Genomic DNA, 23825 nt, shown 5'->3' with positions numbered 1-23825 from the left:
ATTCTGCTCCATGGATTTAGCTACCACATTCACTGGTCTCTCTCTCTGTCCCCTCTGTCTGCATCCGATGAAGTGAGCTGTAGCTCACGAAAGCTTATGCTCAAATAAATTGGTTAGTCTCTAAGGTGCCACAAGTACTCCTTTTCTTTTTGTCCCTTCTGTGTAATCCTGTATCTCCAACATCTCCTCCTGGTGCCCTGCCAATTTCTCAATCTACAAATTGAGCTCAACTTTACTCCCTTTGACCACAGACAACTCATTTACACTCCTTGACCTAAGACTGCAAACTCCTTGGTATATTTCTCTCTTACCTAGTCTTCTTGCCTCACAAACCCTTGTCAAATCTTATCACCAGCTCCCAAATCCACCACTTCCTCTATGTCCTAGCTAGTAAACCTTTGTTTTATCCCTTATCTATCAACTTACAGCTCTTCTTCCTTGGTTCTTTGCTACAGCCAAAATCATCTTCTGCAATTACCATTCTGACCATATTACCCCCCACAGTCCTAATGCCCTTTTACTATCTCTTTACACAACTGTTCCAAAGTCTTTTTTCTTGCTTTCCACACTATAGAGAACTTTGATCACAGTTTGAGTTTCTTCCTTCTCTTCTCCCTTTTCACTTTGCCCCCTCTCTCCTTCACTTCCTTTGTTTCCTTCCATTCATGACTGCTTTTTTTTTTTCTTTTTTTTGGCATGCCATTCCCTGTGCTGGGAATATTCTATCATCCCTATGTGCTCTCTCTTCTCTAAATACTTCCTCAAAATTCACTTATTTTGGCTATCTTGCCATCACTGGTCTCCTCTTTGGCACTATCTACCCCCTCTCTAACATATAACTACATTGAAGTATTTTAAAACAAGAGAAAATCATGAAACAAAATAATTATCTTAATCCTTGAAAATAACACTATCCTGCAAGCAGTTTTTTTTCATTCTTTCTCCTTGTTTCATCTTTCTCTTCCCTATGGTCTTATTATTTCTCACTATGTTACTTGTCAGATTTATATGGCAAGACCATCAAGGCAGGTACCTGGCCCTCTTCTTTCTTGGTTAGTGCTAAATAAACAACTATAATAATAATGACAAGATAGTAGCTTAATATAAGAAGTGAGTACTTCTTTGTGTATTGTACATTCAGTCAATAAGAGGAAGTTACTCATGTTATGCAGTGATGATGGTTCTTCGAGATGTGTATCCCTATGGGTGCTCCATTGTAGGTGTATCAGCGCCCCTTTGCCTCTAATCGGAGATTTTTGGTAGCAGTGTCCGTTGAGCCGGCACATGTGCTCTCCCTCCCTCATGGTCTGCCTAGAGGCTATCGGGCGCTGCATGGGCGAACTCCCCTCAATTCCTTCTCTGTTGCAGAGCCCTTATGGAGAATTCTGAAGTAAAGGGGAGGAGGGCAGGTACACACACCTCAAAGAACCATTGTTACTGCACAAGGTAACTAACGTCCTCTTTTTCTTCAAGTAGTGTCTCTACGGGTGCTCCTCTGTTGATGATTCCCGAGCAGAACCACCACTGGCGGCTGGGACTTCGGAGTGGAGTCTGTTACTACAGAAAGTATTGTAGAGTTGAAGATGCCATCAGATTCTGAATTTCCAGTGATCGCATAATGTTCTGCGAAAGTGTGGGTAGAGGCCCAAGTTGCTGCTCTCCAGATTTCCATAATAGGGACATCTTTAAGAAATGTGACCAAGGTAGAAATTGATCTCATGGAGTGCATACAGACTCTGGATGGAGGCAGCAGGTTGTGCCCTTGATAACAATGATTAATGCAACCAGAGACCCATTTAGATAGTGTTTGAGCCAATACTGTGCAGTGTTTGAATCTTTCCACAAGTGAAAGGAAGAGTTTAAGGGACTTCCTGAAGTCCTTAGTCCTGTCCAAGTAGAATGCTAGTGTTCTTCTAACAGCTAGCATATGCAGAATCACCTCCCTGATGTCACAATGAGGTTTTGGGAAAAAAAACAGGAAGATGGATCTGTTGATTCATATGGGAAATGGAGGCAACTTTAAGGAGAAACTTGGGTTCAGCCTCAGAGTTACTTTGTCTTTAAAAAAGACTGCACGGTAGGTGTGCCATCAGGGTTGCTATTTCTCCTATGCGGCTAGCTGAGGTGATGGCAATAAGAAATGCTGTATTCATGGACAGGTATAAGAGAGAGAAAGCTGCCATTGACTAAAAGGGAGGTCTAGTCAAAGCCCTGAGAACTAGGTTAAGATCACAGGCTGGAGTGGATGGTCTTACAAGCAGGCAGAGATTTCCAGTGCCCTTAAGGAATCTATGTGTCAGTGGGTGAGCAAACACAGAGCATCCATCTACCTGGTGGTGGAAAGCCATTTTCTCCACAAGATGTACCTTAAGGGAGCTGACTGAGAGTTTTGATCTCTTGAGTCTAAAATGTAGTGTAAAATCAGAGGGAGAGAAGATGAGGTTGGGTCTATGTGCTTAGGATGACAACAGACTTAGAATTGTTTCAATATTGTAGGTAAGTATACTGAGTGGTCAACTCTGGGCTGTATAGCAACATGTCTTTCACCTCACCAGAGCATTCTGCCTCTAAGCCTTAGAACCAAGAAGAAGCCAAGCCTTGAGGTGGACTCACAGGTTGGGGTGAAGGATCATCTCATGGTTTTGAGAGGAATGGGCCAAAGAGGAACTGGAGGGCATATTGCCTTTTGTGTCAGGTAAGGGAACCAGACTTGTCTTGGCCAGGAGGGGCAATCAAAATAACTCTTGCTTTGTCTCACTGAATTTTCAACAGATAGAAGAGGAAACTAGATAGAATAGGAAACTGGGGAAAGGCATATAAGAGGTCCCCATCCGATGGGAGGATGAGGGCATCTCCCAATGAATGTTTCCGCAAGCTGGCCCTGAAGCAGTAATGAGGACATTTCTTGTTCCAATAAGTAGTGAAGAGATCTGTAAGTCACGGTTCCCCAAAGGGTGAATATATCTTGAAGCACTTCTGAGTTCAGTTCCCATTCATGGTCATGAGAAAAATTCCAACTGAGACTGTCAGCTGTCACTTTCTGTATCCCTGGCAAATAGACAGCTGAGATGAGCACATTTTGATGGTTACACCAATTCCAAAATTTGAGTGCTTCCATGCAGAGGGAGGGAGATCTGGCACCCCACTGCCAATTTATGTACAATATACAGGTTATATTGTCCATCATGACTTTTGTGTGGGTGTTCTTGATGAAAGACAGAAAGGTGCACAGATGTTCCTTAGCTCCAAAAGATTGATATGGAGGGTCACTTCTGTGGAAGGCCACTTGCCCTGAACCTTGTGGTTGTGTAGATAAGCTCCCCAGCCTATTAGGGAGGCATCCGTCTGTGAGTCTGTGTAATGGAAGGAATGCTCTCACTTGTACTGCATCGAGGTTGACGCTGATAAACTCCAGTCGCTGTACTGGGGTTAATGCACTGCTATGATGGAGAAAACCTTGGAGAATATCCTGACTGGAGCAGTCTGTACTGATAATGGTCCTGCCCAAAGGTTAACTGTAGGAATCTCCTGTAATATGGTTGTATCGAGATATGGAAGTCGACATCTTGTAGGTTGAGGGCTGGAAATCACTCTCCTTGCTCTAGAGCTGGAATAATGGCTGCTAACATGACCATCTTGAATGTCTCTGCCTATCCATTTTTGTTTAATGCTCTTAAATCTAGAATGGGCCTCCAATCTCCTTTCGCCTTGGGGATCAGGAAATAATGGGAGTAAAACCCCTTGCTCCTGAGCTGCACCAGGACTGGTTCTATGGTCCCTAGGTATAAAAAATGATCTATTTCCTGATGAAGTAAGTTATCATGAGAATGGTCTCTGAAGAGGGATGGGGAAGGAGGGTTGGGATGGGGGAGGGACATGAATTGAACACCATAACCCTTCAAAATAATCTCTAGGACTCATCTGTCAGAGGTGATATTCTCCCAGCTGCTGTGAAAGAGGGCCAGGCGACTTCTGAAAGGGCATGACAGTTCTGTAGATGGCAGCTGTGTTGCAAGGAATAATTGTTCGGGCCCTCAACCAACCCGTTAAAAGAGCTCAGAAAAGGTGGTCTGAAAGGTTGCAGATTGGGGTGCTGACTGCTTTTGCGCCCCGGTACTAAGTAATGGGGATTGCGGTTTTTCCCCAACCATCAGGTCTCCAGAGTACCAGAGCTCATGTGGAACCAACCATAGGTTCACTCGGTACCACAGAGGAGTGTCGGTGGTACTTTGTCGGTACTGATGGTTGAGAAGGTGCAGAGCACTCTCTAGATGAGAGTTTTGTCGCACTCAATAGCAAAAGTTTTCTTAGTGCCTCTTTTTTAGAGACGGTAAGGTAATTGCCTTCCCCTGGTTACTGCGGCCCTGGAACTGAGTAACGGGGATTGTGGTTCTTCCCCACCCATCAGGTCTCCAGGATACTGGAGCTCATGCAGTACTGTGGCTCACTCAGTACCGCAGAGAGTGTCTGTGGTACGTTGTCAGTACCGAAGGTTGAGAAGGTGCAGAGTACTCCCTAGATGGGAGTTTTGTCACAGCCGGTACTGAAATTTCTCTCTGTGACTTTCATTTAGAGATGGCATGCTAATTGTCTTTGTCTGTGGGGGAGTGGTACAGCTGCCTCAGAGCCTGAGCCCCTGGCTTCTCCAGGCAGTGCAGCAGAGCTCACAATGGAGGCCCCCTTCTGGGAACCATGCTTCAGAGCTGCTGGTGTCATCGGTACCAAGGTGGCCAACTGGGGAATCCCTCTGGCTGGCCAACGACTCAGAGCCCATTTTTTCTAGCCTTTACAGGGGGAGAGTGTTGGGTTTTTTTTCCATGACTCTAACCCATTTGAAGTTAAAGGTTCTAGGGATGATCCGGGGTCAGCACTGGAGACTGAAGTGCCTTCTCCATAAGAGGAGTTTTAACTCCAGCTCCCAGTTCCTGAGAGACTGCAGCTTTAGCTTGGCAGGGGAAGCATTTCTGCGGGATATGGGAGTCTCCCAGACACCAGCCACAGTGAGAGTGCCTGGCTCACAGGCGCCAACTTTTGTTGGCGCCAGTGGGTGCTCGCGCCCCCCCTGCTCCAGGCCCCGCCCCTGCCCCTATTGGACATCTCCCCAAATCCCCGCCCCACCCCTGCCTCTTCCCCTAGTGTGCTGCATTCCTTTTCCTCCCCCCTTCCCCCCAGCGCTTGCAGCACAAAACAGCTGTTTCGTGGCACAATCGCTGGGAGGGACAGGGGAGAAGCAGGAAGTGGCGGCGTGCTCAGGGGAGGAGGCGGAGGTGAGCTGGGACGGGGAGCTGCCGGTGTGTACAGAGCATCCACCAATTTTTCCCCATGGGTGCTCCAGCCCCGGAACACCCATGGCATCGGTGCCTATGGCCTGGCTGTTACAGGAATTGACTCCTTGCAGGAGAAACATCTCTTGGAGCCAGGAGAGCCAGGTATGCCCCTGGGTGCGGGTCTGTCACCCTCTAGCAGTGAGGAATGCAGAAGAAAGTCTTCTTTTCCTCTTTTTTTGTTAACTGAAAAAACTTAAGAGCCTTTTAAATGCCACCCCTCCCCCCCAGACACAGCAGGCAATTTAAACAAAAGTTCTTTTTTTCCCCCTTTAATCCCAATGGAACAAAAAGAAAACACTAACTTTTAAGGAGAACAAAAGAAACAAAAACAACTACTACTTATGCTAATGATGCAGATAAGGAAGGGACAACTGCTTGCTCTGTTTGAGGCCAAAGGTGGTTGAGAAGGAACTGAGTGGGGGTCACCTGTACAGTGCTAGATAGCTTGTAGGCAGACCATGAGGGAGGGGAGAATGCATGTGCGGGCTTAATGGTCACTACTACCAAAAATCTCTGATTAGAGGCGCAGGGGCGCAGATACACCTACAGTGGAGCACCCATAGGGACACTACTCGAAGAAGAAGCAGAGTCTTCATATTAAGAACTTTCAAACAAACAAAAGGCACTCTTTTCTTGAATACAGGCCAAAATTAGTAGGCAAATATGCAAATGAAATCGCTCTTTTAAAAACACTGGAGGAAGACAGTGAACAGGCACCATATGTGAATCACACAATGTATTCAGAGTACATGAATAATTTAGCAACATTTAAGAAGAATATAGCAATCATCAAATACAGCAGTTTAATAGCCAACAAGTTCTTTCCCTGGGGTTTGGGAGAACTATACCCTGAATTTGTAGTGAGATGAACTCTTTGATCTAATACATATTAGGATTTTAATTTAAGATATATTAAAGAGGTTATTTGGTAAAATAACACTCAAGACTGGCCTCAGGTTAATGGCTTTACCCTAAGCAAAGATAGATTTTGTATTTTCCCTACTAATTGCTCCCTGTATTCCTCTTCCCACCAGCTCACTCAGAAACTTATGAGGTCATCTGTCATCATTTCCTTCTCAGAACAATATCTCAGCTTCTGATCAGTCATGTGTAAGAAGTACTCTTAAAGTTCTTGAACAAACGCCAGAAAGCTAAAGATTCTTGGGCATATGAGAGGTGGACACTCATAGCTCATGACTAAGCAGAAACCGGGACAACACCTTTTAGAAGGGAGTTGGTGGAGTTGACCACCACCAGAAAAAAGGATGTTGGAGCTGGCCCAACCGCAATAGCCGGTGCAGTCCGAGCACTATTCTAGTGTTTCTTCGCCAGACACATTGCCTTAAGTACCTGACTACTTAGCCTATGCATAAGGCTACTCTTGATTATAATGATAAATGAAGTATGAAAAATGTTCAAGAAACCCTGTCATCACAAGCAAATGAAAAAAATATAAAACAAAAATACCATTATTTTCTGATCACTGCATATAATGTATTAGTTACTCCCGTCTTAACTCCCTCCAGCACAAAAATGATAACATTTAGAAAAAGTAGCAGTACAAGGAGAAAGAGAATAATGTTTCAAAGATTGTATATTTTTTAAAAGTATAATAGTGGTCATCTTGAAAAAAGTATAGCTTTTAGGTTTTTTTCTTCTGTGGACTGAGATTGTGGGACAAGAGTGTATATTAAAAGTTCTACAATCAATTAATAATTTACTGCTAAAATGGCACAAGGAAGTGGGTGTTTGTTTTTAAATAGAACAGCATGTGTGCATTGGGTGTTTATGACTTGAGTGTGGGTAACTGCATTGACTAAAACAGTACATAGAGCAGACAGGCCAGTGCAAGTGTCTCAGGCAGCTCTGCCAATGCACCTCAGTCTCAACATGCAACAATCCACTGTTTTCTTCCTCACTCTCATTTGAACAGAGGCTGCCAAACATGCAAACTCATGTGATGGTTTGGAGAAAATATAAAATTGACTACACAGCTTATGAACATTGGTTGATCACATCCAATGTCCTGATTATGACAAAGAGGTCAATGCAGCATCCAAAGTTTCAGAAGAAGGTGCAAGTTCCCCAGATTGCATCAAGTCAACTGTGCTGTTCTCTCTACAGGGTGAAGGTGGGGAGGAGATATATTTCCTGACCCTTTCAGAAAATTATCTCAAGTCACAGAATTTGATTATTGTAGTTTTCATAACTACACGTTATACTCATAAAATTATCCAACCCTTTAAAAAAATCCAGTTAAAGTTTCTCTCAATTAGAAGGGTTTCAGAGTAGCAGCCATCTTAGTCTGTATTCGCAAAAAGAAAAGGAGTACTTGTGGCACCTTAGAGACTAACCAATTTATTTGAGCATAAGCTTTCGTGAGCTACAGCTCACTTCATCGGATGCAGTAGAAGGGCATTTAATCTCACGGGCTTATTATGTGCTATGTCAAATAGCATTTATTTGTTCTAAATTTGCCAGCTATTAATTTCATTGAGTAACTCCTTGCTGGTAATATCACTGGCCAGGGAAAAAGGAAGGCCAGTGGTTTTTTTACGATTGCTTTTGTAATTTGGAACACAATTCTTTTTAAACTAGAAAATCCCAGTTTTAAAGCTACCATATTTTAATCTTGCCATATCTCTATTTCTGCCGCTCTTCAACATTTTACTTACTGTAGAATTTTCTTAGGGCCAGAGGACCAAAACTAGACCAGCACTCCTGAAAGCAGCATACCATTATCCAATGGAATTTCACTGTTCCCTTTTCTATCCACTGAACATTCTATTTGCTTTATTAACTGCTAATGAACATTGGATACAGAGCTTCATTGAGTGATCCCCAATGATATCTAAATCTTTTTCCTTAGGGGATCTGGCAAGTTCATGGCCCATAAGTATAGACAATAGAAAGTTTAGAGTATTTTTGCTAAAGTGCATTTCATTGCATTTATCCAATTTGAACTTCATTTGCTGTTGTGCCGCCCAATCTCCCACAGCATTTATGCCTATCTGGAATTTTGCATACTCCTTCACATTTTTTATTAATCAAAACAGTTTAGTGTCATCTGCAAATTTCAACAAACTTGTGTCCAATTCTCTAGTCAAATTAATTGACACTACTTCCAAAGCTGAACCCTGGAGAAACAGGCATTAGAGGAAAGATAATAAATATTTTCACTTGTAACCTAAGCAGGGATGAGTCCGTAAGATATAACCGCAGATCTGAACACCCTATCATTGCCAATATGGGAAATGCACACTCTAGTCAGCAGGGTTGGATTTTGATGGTGACAGGAGCAATAGAGGCACCCCTTTGGTTTAGGGAGGTCTTTGGGTCAGGGAAGCATCCTCATCCTGTTTCTTCCCCCCCACCCCGAACTCTGCTGCTTGGATTTGGGTGGGGCATGATACTTGTGTTGGGTGGCGAGGGAAATAGGGTGTATATCGTAGTAGCGTCTGGGATGGGGCAAACTTTGGGCCATGGTCCTGATTGATTGGCTCCCACCACCCCATTTTGGACAATTTAGGGGGCTTCCTGGATTTGAACTGCCAGCTTCTGATGCCCTTAAGTTGCTCCACCCTTTCCTTGCTTCAGATAGATTCACTGGATCTCCTAGGATGTCAAGGGCTCAACTAATCACTTTTTTCAGGCCTTCAAGAGTTTTTCCCACAAGGTAGAACTTGCAAACTGTTTTGTGGGTGTTTTCACCTTGTTCTTGACACAAAAGAGGCCTGGCTGGTTCAGTTAGAGTACTGATTAATGCAAATTGTGGCTAGTTTCTAGTGAAGATTGCAGGGTAGCAAGGGTCATTTTGGGGACCTTCCAATTGTGGAATAACCAGGCATTGTTCTGGGGTATTGGCATGGAATGGCAGATATGTGCAGTCTTCAATGTTTGTGCATCTTGAAGCTCCTCTCAACTCACGTCTCCAATTTCCTTCAAGGAAATGGGGGAGGAGTCTGGCTTTCCATGTCAGGTCCCATTGGCTGGCTGTGAGACAGGGGTGGCAGTGTCTCATTATTGATACATCGTACGCAATCCGTTTTTGTTGGAGTAGAGTGCTGTTTTAACTCAAGTTCAGTAATTCTATAATAATTTAATTTTATAGTAATTCCATAAAGTTGAAGCATTTAATCCATATTTCTATGTCTATGCCTCATTGATCTGGTGTTCAGGCTGGATCCAAACTTTGTAGTTTGGACCCATTGCTTAATCCATTTATAAAGATTTATTTAATTTATTTAATGCCAGGTTTCCAGAAATGAAAGAACATTTCAGTACCCTAATGTGCTGTGCACATTTCAAAATATCTGAAAATATACACTTGTCTTTGATTCATTTGGAAAAATACATTTTATTTTTCTGTCAGTGGGGATAAACCTTCAGTTTCAGTGGCCCATAATTTTATGTCTGTTTCAGTATAAAACTTGAGTTCTATAATGACTGCATCACAACTAAGGTGGGGCAGAGTTTGTCTGGGCCTTACCCAGGAAGGACAGCTCTGCTTTATGCGGGGGGCAAGGAGGTCAGAAACTGCTATAAACAAGGTGCTCAGTAGTCAGCTTTGCAGCAATGACTCTCTCTGTCCCCCAGAGTGTGAGGTCCAAAGGGCATAAAGGTATGAAACCTGGGTGGGGCAAGTCTCTTTGTTCACCTATACGGCCCTCCATGGAGGGCAGTTGTTGCAGTACCGGCTCAAGAACAATGCAGCTGCTGGTGCCCCTTGATGATCACACATGGGACAATGGGTTCTTTCTCCCCAATAGGGCTGCTAGGCAAGAGGCCATTTGGAGATGTCTGGGAACCTGGCTTGGTTGTGGGGGAGGCAGCCAAGCACATTGCTGGTGCCTCCTTGTGGTAGATGTTCAGTGCAGGTACTCCATAGGGAAGGCAGCCAGTGATCAGATAAATGGCCTGGTAAAGGACTTAAAAGGAGATACTGGAAAAAGGAACAGAACGGGGGAAGGGGTTGGGGACTCCTTTGACTGGTACGGCAGGGAGCCAACCCCCATTCTCACAGCCCACCTTAACTCTCTTACGAGGGTGGTGGATGGCAAGGTCCAAGCCATGGGTCGGCTGGGGGACCTGGATGGAAACAAAGGAGGGCTGGTGGAAGCCCCAGAGAATTGATTTGAATGAGCATGGATTTGCCTGCACTGTACACGTTATCTGCTGGGTAGTCCCAGACATCTATATAATAAAGTTGCAGCCTGATTGAAATCCATAACAAGTTTCTCCTGTCCTTCTTGCGGTGTACCCAGACAATTCCCCCACTGGTCTGATAAAGTCTAATGTGTTTGCTGTTGTTGGGTATTTTTTGTTTACTTTATTTTTTAAACTTCATGACATTGCAAAGCCCACCAGTACCTCAGATATTAAACTGAGAGGGTAGCTTGAGTGGGTTGAACGTCTTTTACTGTTTAGGAACTTTTCTTTGAGTTGACTTTTCTTTGTTAAGTTAGTTACTTGTCCTAGTTTCCTCCACACTTCAAGTTCTAAGCATGCCTCTGATTCTTAGGGCAGTAGGACCCTCCCCCCACCCCAGTGGCTAGGGATTAGTAGACAGAGTGCAGATGGAAAATTTGTGAGGCTTTTAAATGACTAGACATTCGTTGGGAGGTTCTGATTGGAATGTATTTATATAACTTGAAATATAGGTACATATATACTAGAGAAAGAAACACAAGTAAACATATTAAATGAAAAGCAGGATCCAAAAAACTACTTACAATACGAACAAGCCAGGACAGTGTAGAAGTAGATGTTGAATAATGGGTGTTGTAGTGATAAGGTGGAGTCTGATCATCTTCCCAAGTATCGTAGCGCTCAGCATAGAACACCGCTCTTTTTGGGTTCAAAGCACCAATGGGCTGCAAAGACATGAAAAAATGAATAATTATAACAGATGAAGGGTAGTACGCTTTGGATCTGTGTGTCACTTTTATTCTGCATACATTAGCTAAGATTCACTATATATGAAATTCAGCAGCCAAGTGTAGATAATTTATTCCACATTGTGCTAATCCATTTAGATTACTGAGATGGATTTGGAATTTTATTTCAAAGGCTGGATCTACTAAAACTCTCATAACTTTTCTTTTCTTTTCCTTTTTTAATTGACAAATATATGTGATCTACATCTGCAAAGTTTCAAAGACTTTCTTGAAGTTAGAGTTGTTTCCCAATTAATGCAGTAACATTGTTCTGGAAATACACTTTTAAACAGCATTTAAAATGCATTAAGACCAAACTAATATTTCTGTTATTGTCATTCACCATAATGATACAGCTAATGAAAAGCGACTTTTGCTCACACGGGATACTTTGTAATGCACATTTCATGATGAAAAGATTTCACGCAGAACTGGCGGTGGTGTTTGGTGATCCTAAGCAGAAATACTTGAAAACATTCATAGTCCTGCAAGACAGCATCTACATCTGACTGAATAAAAACCAGGTTTCACAGACAGAAACCAACAATCTTCTTACTTAAAAGAAATATGAATACTTTGTGAGTTTTAATTTCTGTCATAATCCTTTGTAAAATGTACTTGTTATGGCTGCCTGTCTACATTATGTGGCTATTGTGGGAAAATATAGAAAGGTCCTGGGATAAAGAAAATACATTGGGAAGGAATATATATCAAACTGAGAGATAATACATGTAAAGTGATCTTAAATATGTATTTTTCAGGTAAGATATTACTAAATTATTTATCTAGTATTAACAACTGTAACAACAAAAGGAATAGTAATCTGCTAAGAACCGTCAAGGATTAATTTTAGTATTAAAATTAATAAAATGTGGTTTCATGTTCAGAGGAACTCACATTACTACACACTAGAATGAATAGTTCAAAAATGTATTGATGTTTTTATTTATTAGAATCCCAAAAGACTACTTCATGTACATTACAATGATACAAATAGTTAAGAGTTTTGGTGTTTTTATAATAAACCCCTATTAATTAGGGGTTTACAACTTGAACATAAGCATTTACTCATGGATTTTGTAATATTTTTCTCAAAATACTAGAAGTTGTTCAACATTATTTTGACCCAATCAGCACATTTCAATATATACTCAATATCCAATATTCTATATCAAAGTTATAACCTCAAACTTATTTTACTTTATTATTACACTTGTATCTTTTATAGAAAATTGGTCTGGCCATTGGAAAAATGAAAAATGTGTGCTCCAAATTTCATTCTGGAGCATATTTTTCATGGTTAGTTTAAACTCATCTTACATTTGGAAATAGTAGACTATCAAACCAGTACGAATGCCATCATCATTATATTATGTATATCACTAAAAGGTATTACTAGCAGAGTTTTAATCTACTGTTTCTGAATTTCCCTGGTCTTTTGATATGTCTGCGTGTTAATAAGACTGAAGTAGAGCACATTTGTTTCGCAATTTAAATAGTGTAACTAACTTCTAAGACAGTTAATATTGTTCAATTCTGTGAATAATTATACTTCAAGTCAATGCTGTACCAGCATTTTGATTTACCCTAAACATTGAGTGCTTAATATTTTGCTGTGTCATGGGTATGCTAATAGCTTTCTCATATGTGTAAAATGTCTGAGTAATCCCTAAGGATCAGCCTTATCTGATACAGATTGCACTGCAAGGCCTCACAAAACATTCTTGAAAGAGAAGCATGAACCATTCCCTAATCTCTTCCAGGCATCTTCTCAACCACTGAAAAAAGAATAAAATAAATATTTACATTTTTATTTTACTCATGTGTCATCAGTTATTCAATCTCTTCAGTCTTTTACAGTTTAGCTCTTGTGTCTACAGAAAATGCTCAGACATTGTTACAGTACATAATTTGCAAAAATCTTTCCTTAAACAATTAATGTCTAGGAAGAGTAACTTATTAAATGACTATTTTCTTTTCGTATTGATCTGACATACTATACAAATACACTTCCAGTCACCACAGAATTCGCACTAATGTCTGGGGTCACTTTGTGATTAACTGAATTCTGCAAAAGGGTGAATGAAATAAAAATGTACTGACCAGGAGCAATCTCACTGCTGCCAGTTAGGGTTCACTTCCCAAATCCCTATGGTTATTTGAAAGTTTTAAAAGCTTTATTTTCAATTGCAAGGGTATAGTTGATGATGCTTGTTAACAATCAATGCTCATTCCTTTTGAGAAGCAAATACAGAATGAGTTCGCGTGACAGGATTTTGTATCTTCCATAATGTAAAAGCCAGTGAGAGTTCTTAGTCCACTGTAACAGCACTGGCAAATATTGGGAGCTTCAAATGACAAAGATGTGACTATCAAGGTTTTATTATAAATATGTGCAAGATGGCCTAGTTGGGAGTGAATGTGTCTAATGGTTAGAGCAGGTTGGGAATCAAAGCTCTAGAGTTCTAATCCTATATTTAAAACTGATTTGCTGTTGCATGGCCTTCACCAAATGAATCACAACCTCTTCTGCCTCAATTTCTCCATCTGCAAAATGGGTATAAACACAAGGGGACTTTTGTGAGATTTAAATGATGCTTGAAAAGTATTTTGAAATATTTTAATGGAAAAAGTTATACACTAGCAAGATGCTGTTATTCTCTTTAATGGAGATTTACAACTATATTTCAAAGATATATTTCTGATGTGAGCTTCTATGCTTTTGTCACATTTAATGTAAAATGTACTGATGCTTCTGTTTCTCTCAAGCAGCTGACAATATGATTTCCAAGAATCATAGAAAACATTGATGCAAACACCACTGTGCTTCTGAGGTCTTTTAGGCTGAAGAAATGATATTTCAGTTTAGCAATCTGATATTAGATATAAGATTATACACTATTATTTTCATGTCATAAAGAGACAAGCTACTGCTTCTAAAAGATACATGTTCAATCTACTTCATTAAACTAAAAAGTTATGTTCTGAAGACTACACTTATTCTCATCAATATTCTTTTCAGACTTAGAATTCAGCTTTCTTTCAATTACCTTAGGATTCATTGCGAAGGGGGGATCTGAATCACACATAATGTGTTTGCTGAATAAAATGGATAATTTAGGCAAAACCAATTGTCACTTCCTGCATGAAAAACCATGGAAGAGAACTCATGTAGGAATCTCCATGAGGAATCCCTTGTCCCAGAGAGGGAACAAAAAGAATGGAGAGAGAGATATGAGGTTTGCTTCCATGTGGAAGGTGTCAACTTGACTCTCACCCTCTACCCTTTACAGGTCACAGACTGCATGGTGAAAGTATGGGTCAGTAGCTGGGGAACTAGCCTGGTACTCTGAAGACCCATCTTCAATTTCCCACTGCATCACAGACTTCTTGTATGGCTATGGATGAGTCACTTCGTCTTTTTCTTTGCCTCAGTTCTCCATCTGTAAAATGGGGATAGTACTTGCCTACCTCAGTTGGTGGTGCAAAGATAAGTCCATAAATACTTGGGAAGCATACAGATTTTGCAGGGGGCCATAAAAGAACCTTGACAGTTGACTTTGTGTGTTGACAATGCCTCCATGAGCTCCGGGGAATATGGCCAACCACCCCTATACCTTTTGAATGACTGTAGCATAAGCTTTCACTCTCACAAGGCTATTTCTGCTGACCAGTGGAGAAGGCACAGCGAGGGCATGGTCTTGCCCATACCCCTCTCATTATTTCCCTCTTTGGGGATGCTAGCACTGCTGTGAAAACTAGCCTTGAGAAGTTCTAATGCTTGCTGAGTGTAAGAACTGGATAGTTACTAGACTAGATGATCTGTGCAAAGGGTACAGTTTGGAATCAACTTGGAATATGCTTCAGGTTAGGAATCTGCCATTTATTTAAACAAATTTTCTCTTGAAGTAAGTTTCTTGATTTTGCTAACACAAGCTAAAATTTTCAGATGAATCTGCAGAACACTTAATGAAACAACAAAAATATGATTTAACTCCATCTCCATCCTTAGATTTCCTGCCCCAACATGTCTAACAGTCATGCAGAGAGAGATTACACCCCATAGCCAAACATGTGGAGAGGTCCTCCGGACATGGATCTCCCCTCACCGCACAAGAAATGAAGTGAATGGGATCAGAAACTTCCTAGGCATTGTCCCCACCCCAGATTTCACAGAGAATATCTATACAGCCCCCATTATCATAGCATCTGAGCATCTCACAGCATTTAATCAATTTATCACTAACACCATCCCAGTGAGTTAGGGAAGTACTGTCTCCATTTCACTTATAGGTCACTGAGGCACAAAGGGATTAAATGACTTTCCCACGGTCACACAGGAAGTGTAAGGCAAAGCTGGTCACCCAAATATCCTGAGTCCCAGTCCAGAGCCTTAGATGCAAGTCTAATTTACTAGAGGCTAATTCATTGTTCTGACACTTCATGTTAAAAAATTTATTATAGGAATTGTTACAAAACGGCCATTTAATCTAAATATATTGTTTCCTTTGTTTTATAAAAAGAGTATCTTCATATTTCTTTAACTTCCTATGTTTAACAAACCTCTTCTGCATAGGCTCAGATCAAATAATATCTAATTATTCACTCTACATGAAGAGTTTCTAAAATCTACCAACAAGGTAATTAACTATTTTACTACAGCCAAACACTTATCTCTGCAAGTTTGTAAAATAACAGATTCTATAGCCAACCATTTTACTTTTAATGTACTATACTGCACAAAAAACAGGTTGTTACAACCTATTTTAGTCAACACAATTTGTGCTGAATTTTTTCCATTAAAAACAAAGTTAGTATTTGGTTTAATTTAACAACAGAAAATTGCTATTATTTCCTCCATGGCATGTTATCTGGATAATTGACTAATCTCTTTTGGTTTCTAGTCTTTCAACCAGAGTATTGCTGATAAATTTAGTGCTTTTATCCATTGGACATGTTATGCTAGCTCATGTGGTATTTGCCATTCTACTGGCTGTATTTATAGAAGTACATTCCTCACTACAGTAGTGCCAAATTTATCCTCCTATTGGTTTGGTCACTAAAATACTGCTATTATATGGTCCTGACCTACACAGTATCTATTTTACTTATTTATCTGCAGTTCTAATGCATGCAACAATGTGGTATTTGATTGCCAAGGAAATAATACCATGTGTAGATTTAATTTGGCTCAGTCTAAACAGTTGATTTTTTTTAATTGATGTAAAACAACACTTTAAGGTAGAAAATTTTAAAACTTAATTGAAGAATTCAAATGTTAAAAACTACTTTAAATTTATCCAAAAATATAAGCTGTTTTATGACTAGTAGATTAATATATACTTTTCTTACTCCATTAACAACTCATTCAGATTCTGAAGTATAGTTTTGTTCAATACATTAATTTTTAAAGTAAGAAAAGTAAATGCTTAATTTTGTGGCTTATACCAGACTGAAATTTAACTCATTTCCCTGTTGGTGGTATATTTACATGTGGTAAGGGGCAAAATTAAAAATAAAATGAAGAAATTTGTGCAGCTTATGTCTGGTTAGAAAGGCTTTGGCTAACCACATAAACTCCATTACATAGTATACAGACATTTGGCAGTATTAAGTGTGGTTTTCCTTGAAATACTCACACTTTGGTGCGTTCATTTGCATTATTGCATTTAGAAGCCTTGAGGCATTATCACTTCCTTTTCTTAAAGTGGCACAGTAATATGGGAAAGTGGTTATGCTTATCATCATCTGTCAGTCAAACACCTTCCGCATTAACAAAATATAATTTTTCCACTCAATGAATGGGCGTGTGATGGCTCATACACATGTCAATATTAGTAGGACTTTGCCTTACGAAGAAACCATTTTACTTAACAGGATGCATGACTGGAAGTAAATGAGGAAAAATTCCCATTTACACTTTAATGAGCAGGGACAATGTAGCTTGTCAAACTCATGCACTCACTGTAATTTAGGAATAAACATCATATAATTTTACACAAACAAATCACATTAAATTCTAAGTGCTATCCTTAAAGACATTCAGTGTACAATATGACCTGAACACACATTTTCTCATGTGAATACTCACTGCCACTGGTATTTTTGCATGGGAAATCTCAATAAATGAGAAAATAAACAGATCACCTGATGGTTTGGTAGTGAAAAGATAATCTATGTATCTATGACAGCCTCTTTCATTAGCTTTTCATCCTGTCAAACAATAAATATAACCTTTAACCTTGTATATGTAATGAATAAAACTTGAGCCTACACTGTCTAATCAAATGAGGGATCCAATATATCTTACAGCTACAGCACCTTGATTGCTCCCGTGCCCTTTTTTATAAATCTCCAATTAAGCATATAAGGGGGAAAAAAACCAAGGGATAGAAAATTTGACAAAATACTATGAACAAAGAGAATGTGCTTATTTTTAAACTAGTATTTAAATTTAATTGTTTGTGATTGGACAAGCAGTTCTTTAAACGTATGAAGATAATATAATGATAGGCGCCGTATAGCAACCTGAACAATACAGAATGGAAACACTACCATAGCATGTAGGCTCAAAATTATTTTGTTTTCTGGAAATGTAAATATTTAACTATGGTACTAAATAAATGTCAAAAGGAACATGACTTACTATAATACTGTTTATACTTGTCACTTATATGGTGAGCAAATTACCCAAATAAAAATTATTTCCCACAAAATATAAAACATTAATATTATATAACATACCTGACTCAAAGTAAACAAAGATATGGAAATGTAAGGTAGCTGAATTTTTATTTCCTTGCTTTTGTGGGTTTGTGTCATATATGTTAAGTGTGTAGCAACCCTAAGTGCTTCCGGAAGAAAATTTTAGGGTATTAATTTCCTACAGGTTTTTTTTTTTTTAAAAGGATGGGGACTTGGGCAAGAGGGTTGAAGGCAGACCTGTGAGGAGGCAGAAGTGCAGCAGCTAACAGAGAAGATTTTATCTATCAGTGGCTATGCAGGAAGTCCTTATGTGCCAGCAGGAGTGCAGGAACATTTGTTCGTTGTAGATTAAAATCTAACAGAAAGGGATAGCTCCTGATGGTGAAGATTTTACGTGTGCCCATCTCCCCATCCATCTGACCTCCCCATCCATGCATAACACATAACCTTTCAGCTGTAATGTGAATAATGACTAAAAATAGCAACTCCATTTTTTTAAACCCTACCCATTGCACTAGACCTACACAGGATCCATCTCTCTACCAAATTTTGTGGAGACAGACAATGAAAGTAGGATTGCCAAGAAAAAATTTCAGCCACAGTCCAATGACAAAGACTTCCTATTGAAAATGTATGAAGAGGAACCAGACAAAAACTACACAGAATAGTCAAAAGGCCCCAAAACTAACCATTGGCTAGTCAACTACCTTTAGAGAAAAATAAAAATCTATGCTCCATTTAAAGACCATTTTGAAATGCAACCTATTTAGTTGCTACTAGGCGCCACCAGAATAATGTGTTAATGAAAGCTTATAACTACTTTCCTTTTATCCATAAGAACCCCAACATGGTTTGCACAATACATATAGGGATGACTTTTCTACCACTGAATACACCCCACATCTTGGTTGCAATGCAGCAGCCATTCCGCTGCAGTAACTCTATATACAACAACAGGTTTCAGAGTAGCAGCCGTGTTAGTCTGTATCCGCAAAAGGAAAAGGAGGACTTGTGGCACTTTAGAGACTAACAAATGTATAGTCTAAGATGCCACAAGTCCTCCTTTTCTTTTTACTATATACAATGGATTTCAACAGAGGAACTGCTGAGCACTCTGAGCTTTCCCAGTTTGAACTATAGGGTAATTTTAGATTAACGAAGTAAAATTACCCAAATTGGGCAGTATAGGATTCTGGGGTAAAGTATTATTGTAAAAGTGGCATAAGATTCTTTAATGAACACAAGTAGTCAGGGACTTGCTTTTGAATCTCCTCTAAAAGAACAGCACAGCACTCCTTAATACCACAATTCTAATTCACTGATGAGTCACTACTGACTCAGAAAGACAGAAAGAAAAATGAACCTTCTAAATCTGTAAGCTACTCCCTGTAACAACTATGTTCCTTGATTGGATCCCATCCAAATATGGACTCAATCAGACCTAAATTGTTTAAAAAAAATCTCTTGAAACCACACTCTGGAGTAATTTCAGTGCATTTCCTATGCAGGCTGCTGCATGCCGATGCAAGTATCAGGAAAGCAAACTTAGAGATTTTGAAGAGATGAAGATTCTTATTCATATATTTTATCATCATCATAAACAATACTGAAAAGTGAAAAACCATTTTCACTTGCTTGGGAAGGAACTGACAAACTGGTACTATCAATGCTGATATCCTAATATTGTAGATTTTGTTGTCACTCGTGATATAAATTACAGTCTCATTATATACTTGCAGAGAATTACTTTGGAAATTTTTAAATAATATTGTAAAAGAGCAGAGTGCCCTGCATAACCTAAGACTAGACCTCAACCAGTTCATTTAGATCTGGCTTTTTTAAATTTAATTTAGGTATTTATGTTTTTAAAGAAAAAATGGGATTATATGCGGGTTTACCATTGAATAGGTCCCTCCAGCTGCTTTATCTATCCATACATGCCAAGTGCAAAATTAGTCTAGACATGTCATGAGAGAAGGCTTCCCAACAAGATTACAGTATTTCTGGCTTCTAGAGGTACTGCAAGGAAAGTTCTTCTAGCATTTATGCTTCCAATCCCCTCTTTATCAAGGAAATTCAGAGATGCATGGAAATGAAATAAATATTTAAGAGTTAACTACATGTGTGTCTAGAGATGTTTATTTCTATTTATCTTTCTCTCATTTTGTAAAATTACTAATAAAATATCTTTTGTTTACAACTATTTGGACGAGATCTTGATATCTAGGAATACACAGAGCTACCCTCCTGTAGTCAATCAAAAAAGGATATAAAAACACCACAATATAAAGATTCAGTATAAAACAGAAAAGGCTTATCTAGGTGACATCCTAAAAGAACAAATTTTGTGCCATAGAAATTGCCTTCTACTTAGGAAATTATTTTGTCATTTATTCTTTTAGTGTGCCATGTAATGGCAGCCAAGGTAAAGAAATCTATCTTTATAAATCCGAACCTAAAATAACACAACTGCAAAAATAGTTCTGACACAGGTGCCAAATTTTGTCTTTAACAGGACATGTTGGGGATTTGATGCTTGCTTTCCTAAACCTACATTTGAATTTTTACCCAAGTCCATTAGGCTGAAAACCACTTTCTTTTTATATTTACAGAGGTTTAATATGTCTCAAACTAGTTTTGCCACTGCTCTCATAAAATACGCCAGACACCTTAAAAAAAAGTTCCCATTTAAAACGTATTTGATATAACAAAACAATACCAATCTTCCACAAGAAAAAATATCAAAAGAACTTCATGAGCCTTTATAAAATAATTATCTTTTCCTGCCAAACATATTAATTCCACCTATTTAGTAACAAAAATTAAAAATATTCTATTTCATTAAGAAGGTTGGCTAGATTTCTTTAACATAAATGCTTGAAAAATACCTTTGAAAGATCCCTGAAGTTGCCTGGTAAGGTCAGGTCCAACTCTTCTGATTCATAGTTCGTTAACACCCATGGAAATACAGGGTATTGGTTTAGATCATTGTACGTTCGTCCTAATGGAGAAAAAACAATCTTGTAAAAGTTATGAAATATTGCCCATCTATGCTACTGATAAACAATCTAGTAGTAAATTATCTTTATATTTTTTGCATCTCCTAATTATCTGCTATTATATTAATACAGTTATCACCTGAAGGCAAAAACATGTTCCCAGTTGCATGTGTGTGAATGAAAATTCAGAAGACAGCAGCCACATAGGTTATATATAGGAAGAAGAGAATAATGTTCAGAGGTGACAAAAAACCAAAAATCACATGCCACTTAATCCTATTTGATAGCCTCCATTAATGACATTCTACAACATTCTTAAACATCTGTTGAAATTTAAAGTTGGAAGAATCATTTTTGTTTTCACATAAGTGTATCAGTTATGAGGAGTATGATACAGATAGTAAGTAACAAATAAAAGAAATGGGTCCAAGCTGCAAAGTTCAGAACTGGATCTAGTCTTTTCCAAAGTTTGGGAGTTTGAATCTCAGATTTTGAGGTTTGGGCCTATCTCTCCTAATATTGTTTTATCCTAAGGTTTAACTACACTCCATCTCCCACGATAGTGGAGGGGGCCCTTCCTGAGAAACAGGTGAAATTCCACTGCAGTGGTGGGACTGGGACTGGGACTGGAGGTAAGTGTGGCACACTGCCTGCCCAGCGTGAAGCCCTGTTCTCATGAGTTTTTTACATAGTAGCTCAAAGGGAGTAGGAAATCTGCAAAGAGCCAGGAGGATCTGCTACTATGCAGATTCTCTTATCTTCCCACCACTAGGTGTGTATCTAAGCCCCATGGAGGCTCCTGCAGCCAGCAGGCTTAAGTAGCTTCTGCAAGGCAGCTCTGTGCTTGCTTCTCAATTCAGGGACAACTGCACGCCACTCCTTGACCCCAATATATGTCCAGCATCCAGCCCATCTACTCAGGCTGGGTATTAGGCTTGTGATGTGAGCCTTAATAAATTATATATTATCCTCTACACGTTGGACTTAAAATCATGGAAGAACATTGTGGAGAACTATCTGGACTACATATACAAAGTAATGTCAATACCATAAACTATAGTTTAATCTAAAGTATTGAATGGAAGGAGGGAAGGAAGGCGGGAGGGAAGGAGGGTATGTATGGGTGTGCATGAGCGTGTTGTAATCCAAGGTATCAACCAAACTTGTATTACAATAATGTTGATCTGGGCACGGTGGCAAATGAGAACAGACACAGGAATGGATTTTAAGCAGCAGCCCACATCTTCATTAATCTTAATGCAGGGGAGGAGTCCTATCCTCCCTGTCACATGTACTCACACCCCAGGCACTTTAAGTGGTTCCAGTGTGGGGGTTACAGGTACATATAACCCATAATTCAGAATAGCTTCTCATCTGCCTATCCCAGGACTCAGCTCGCTCATCTGAGACCTACCACCCTCACCCCCAATTTCACGAGTGGGACAGAGGGTATTAAGGGGGACCTCATCTTGTGAAGATCAAGATTTCCCCATAATCCACAAGCATGAGGCTGAACAGCAAAATCCCAGGTCTTTTACTTTTGGGAATCATTTAATCATCACACTAGAAACTGACCACAAGTTGCGACGAACTGACGCTGCTACCACGAATTACTAAATCTTTATTTCTATTTAACTTAACTGCTCCTCAAGGATGCTGAGGGAGAGTGGTTACTGAAACAGAGCAAAAAAAAAAAAAAAAAGACTCCACATGGCCAGCGTTAGGGTTTAAACTAATGAAAGGAGAGAGCCAGGGGCCAAACAGCTCCCTTTCTCCCCAAGCTGGTCAAGGAATAGCTAGAACCTCTGGAGGAAGAGGGTTCCTGGGTTCTCCCCAGCATGTATTCTCCTCCCATCATCTGGAGCTGTCACCACCGGCCCCATCAAGTTTCCCATCTGTTGAGATGGGTGGGTGGAATTTGTTTTAATGTTGCTTCCTAACTATTGTCAAGATTAAAAATCTCCTAAAAAAGACTGAACTTAACTCGAACTCCAAGGCATCTCCCCCAAATCTGAGAAACAAATCCCCATTAACACAAGTAAGTAGTTCAAATTAGCAAAAGCACTTTATAGATCCAATTCATAAAAATAATTTGCAGTTAAAATCCATCAATTGAAAATTCTGAATGAATTGCCAACTAGAAGATGGTAAATAGGAAAGAACCTTATATCCACATCAACTAGTAGTTAGTAGTAGTAAAAAATACCCCTCAATTATAAGAAACATTAAAAAAACAAGTCCCTTAATCCTGCACCAGCTACCATATTGACTTACTGAGAATCACATAATATGCAACGTGATTCTTTAAAAAAAAAATCATGTAATAAATATGTGTGTGTGTGTTTGTATTAAACTGACAGACTGAAATAACCTACGTTAACAATTCCCAGTCCCGCTGCAGATTTACAGCCCTGTCTCACTAACTGCTTCCTTCCAGATTCTGGACAGATTCCTGGGGTACAAAACCCGGCACAGGGAAACACAGGCTTCCTTGTTCTGGGCAGTTCTGCAGAAAAATCATGTCTGCTTTAGTGAAATATAAAACTTTCATTGCTCCACAAACACCCTATTTTTTCATGGATGTTGATGAACAACAAGCATTTCTCTATTTTTACATACAGTCTCATTGATACCAGTAAACGTTGGCATTATTAACAGGTTTTGTGTTATTTTGTACCTTTAATGAATCAGTGTTATATCAGCAAATATCCAATTAATTTAGCCACAAATAGAAATTGGAAGGGAATATTGATCTAATACCTATATATGGGCAATGTATAAATAAAGAAGAAATAAATGCAAATATAATTCTCACATAATCTCAGCAATTACTACATCTGTGAATATATGCTCTGATA

At 39.4% G+C, this 23825-nt stretch overlaps 1 protein-coding gene across 6 annotated transcripts in view; it reads right to left on the bottom strand.

The window, feature by feature from the left end:
• The window catches only part of NBEA (neurobeachin), an 848387-nt gene that overhangs the window by 104282 nt on the left and 720280 nt on the right, over nt 1-23825 (bottom strand). For all 6 annotated transcript variants that reach the window (XM_073341812.1, XM_073341823.1, XM_073341834.1 and 3 more), the window contains 2 exons: nt 20857-20969; nt 11060-11200 (listed from right to left, as the gene is read on the bottom strand). In XM_073341812.1, the coding sequence (XP_073197913.1) occupies nt 11060-11200; nt 20857-20969 (254 nt within the window). The remainder of the gene's footprint in view (nt 1-11059; nt 11201-20856; nt 20970-23825) is intronic.

The sequence above is a fragment of the Lepidochelys kempii genome, chromosome 1 (assembly GCF_965140265.1).
Source record: "Lepidochelys kempii isolate rLepKem1 chromosome 1, rLepKem1.hap2, whole genome shotgun sequence".
Lineage (NCBI taxonomy): Eukaryota > Metazoa > Chordata > Testudines > Cheloniidae > Lepidochelys > Lepidochelys kempii.
Note: the sequence above shows the minus strand (reverse complement) of the source record. Positions and strands in the feature narration are given on the sequence as shown.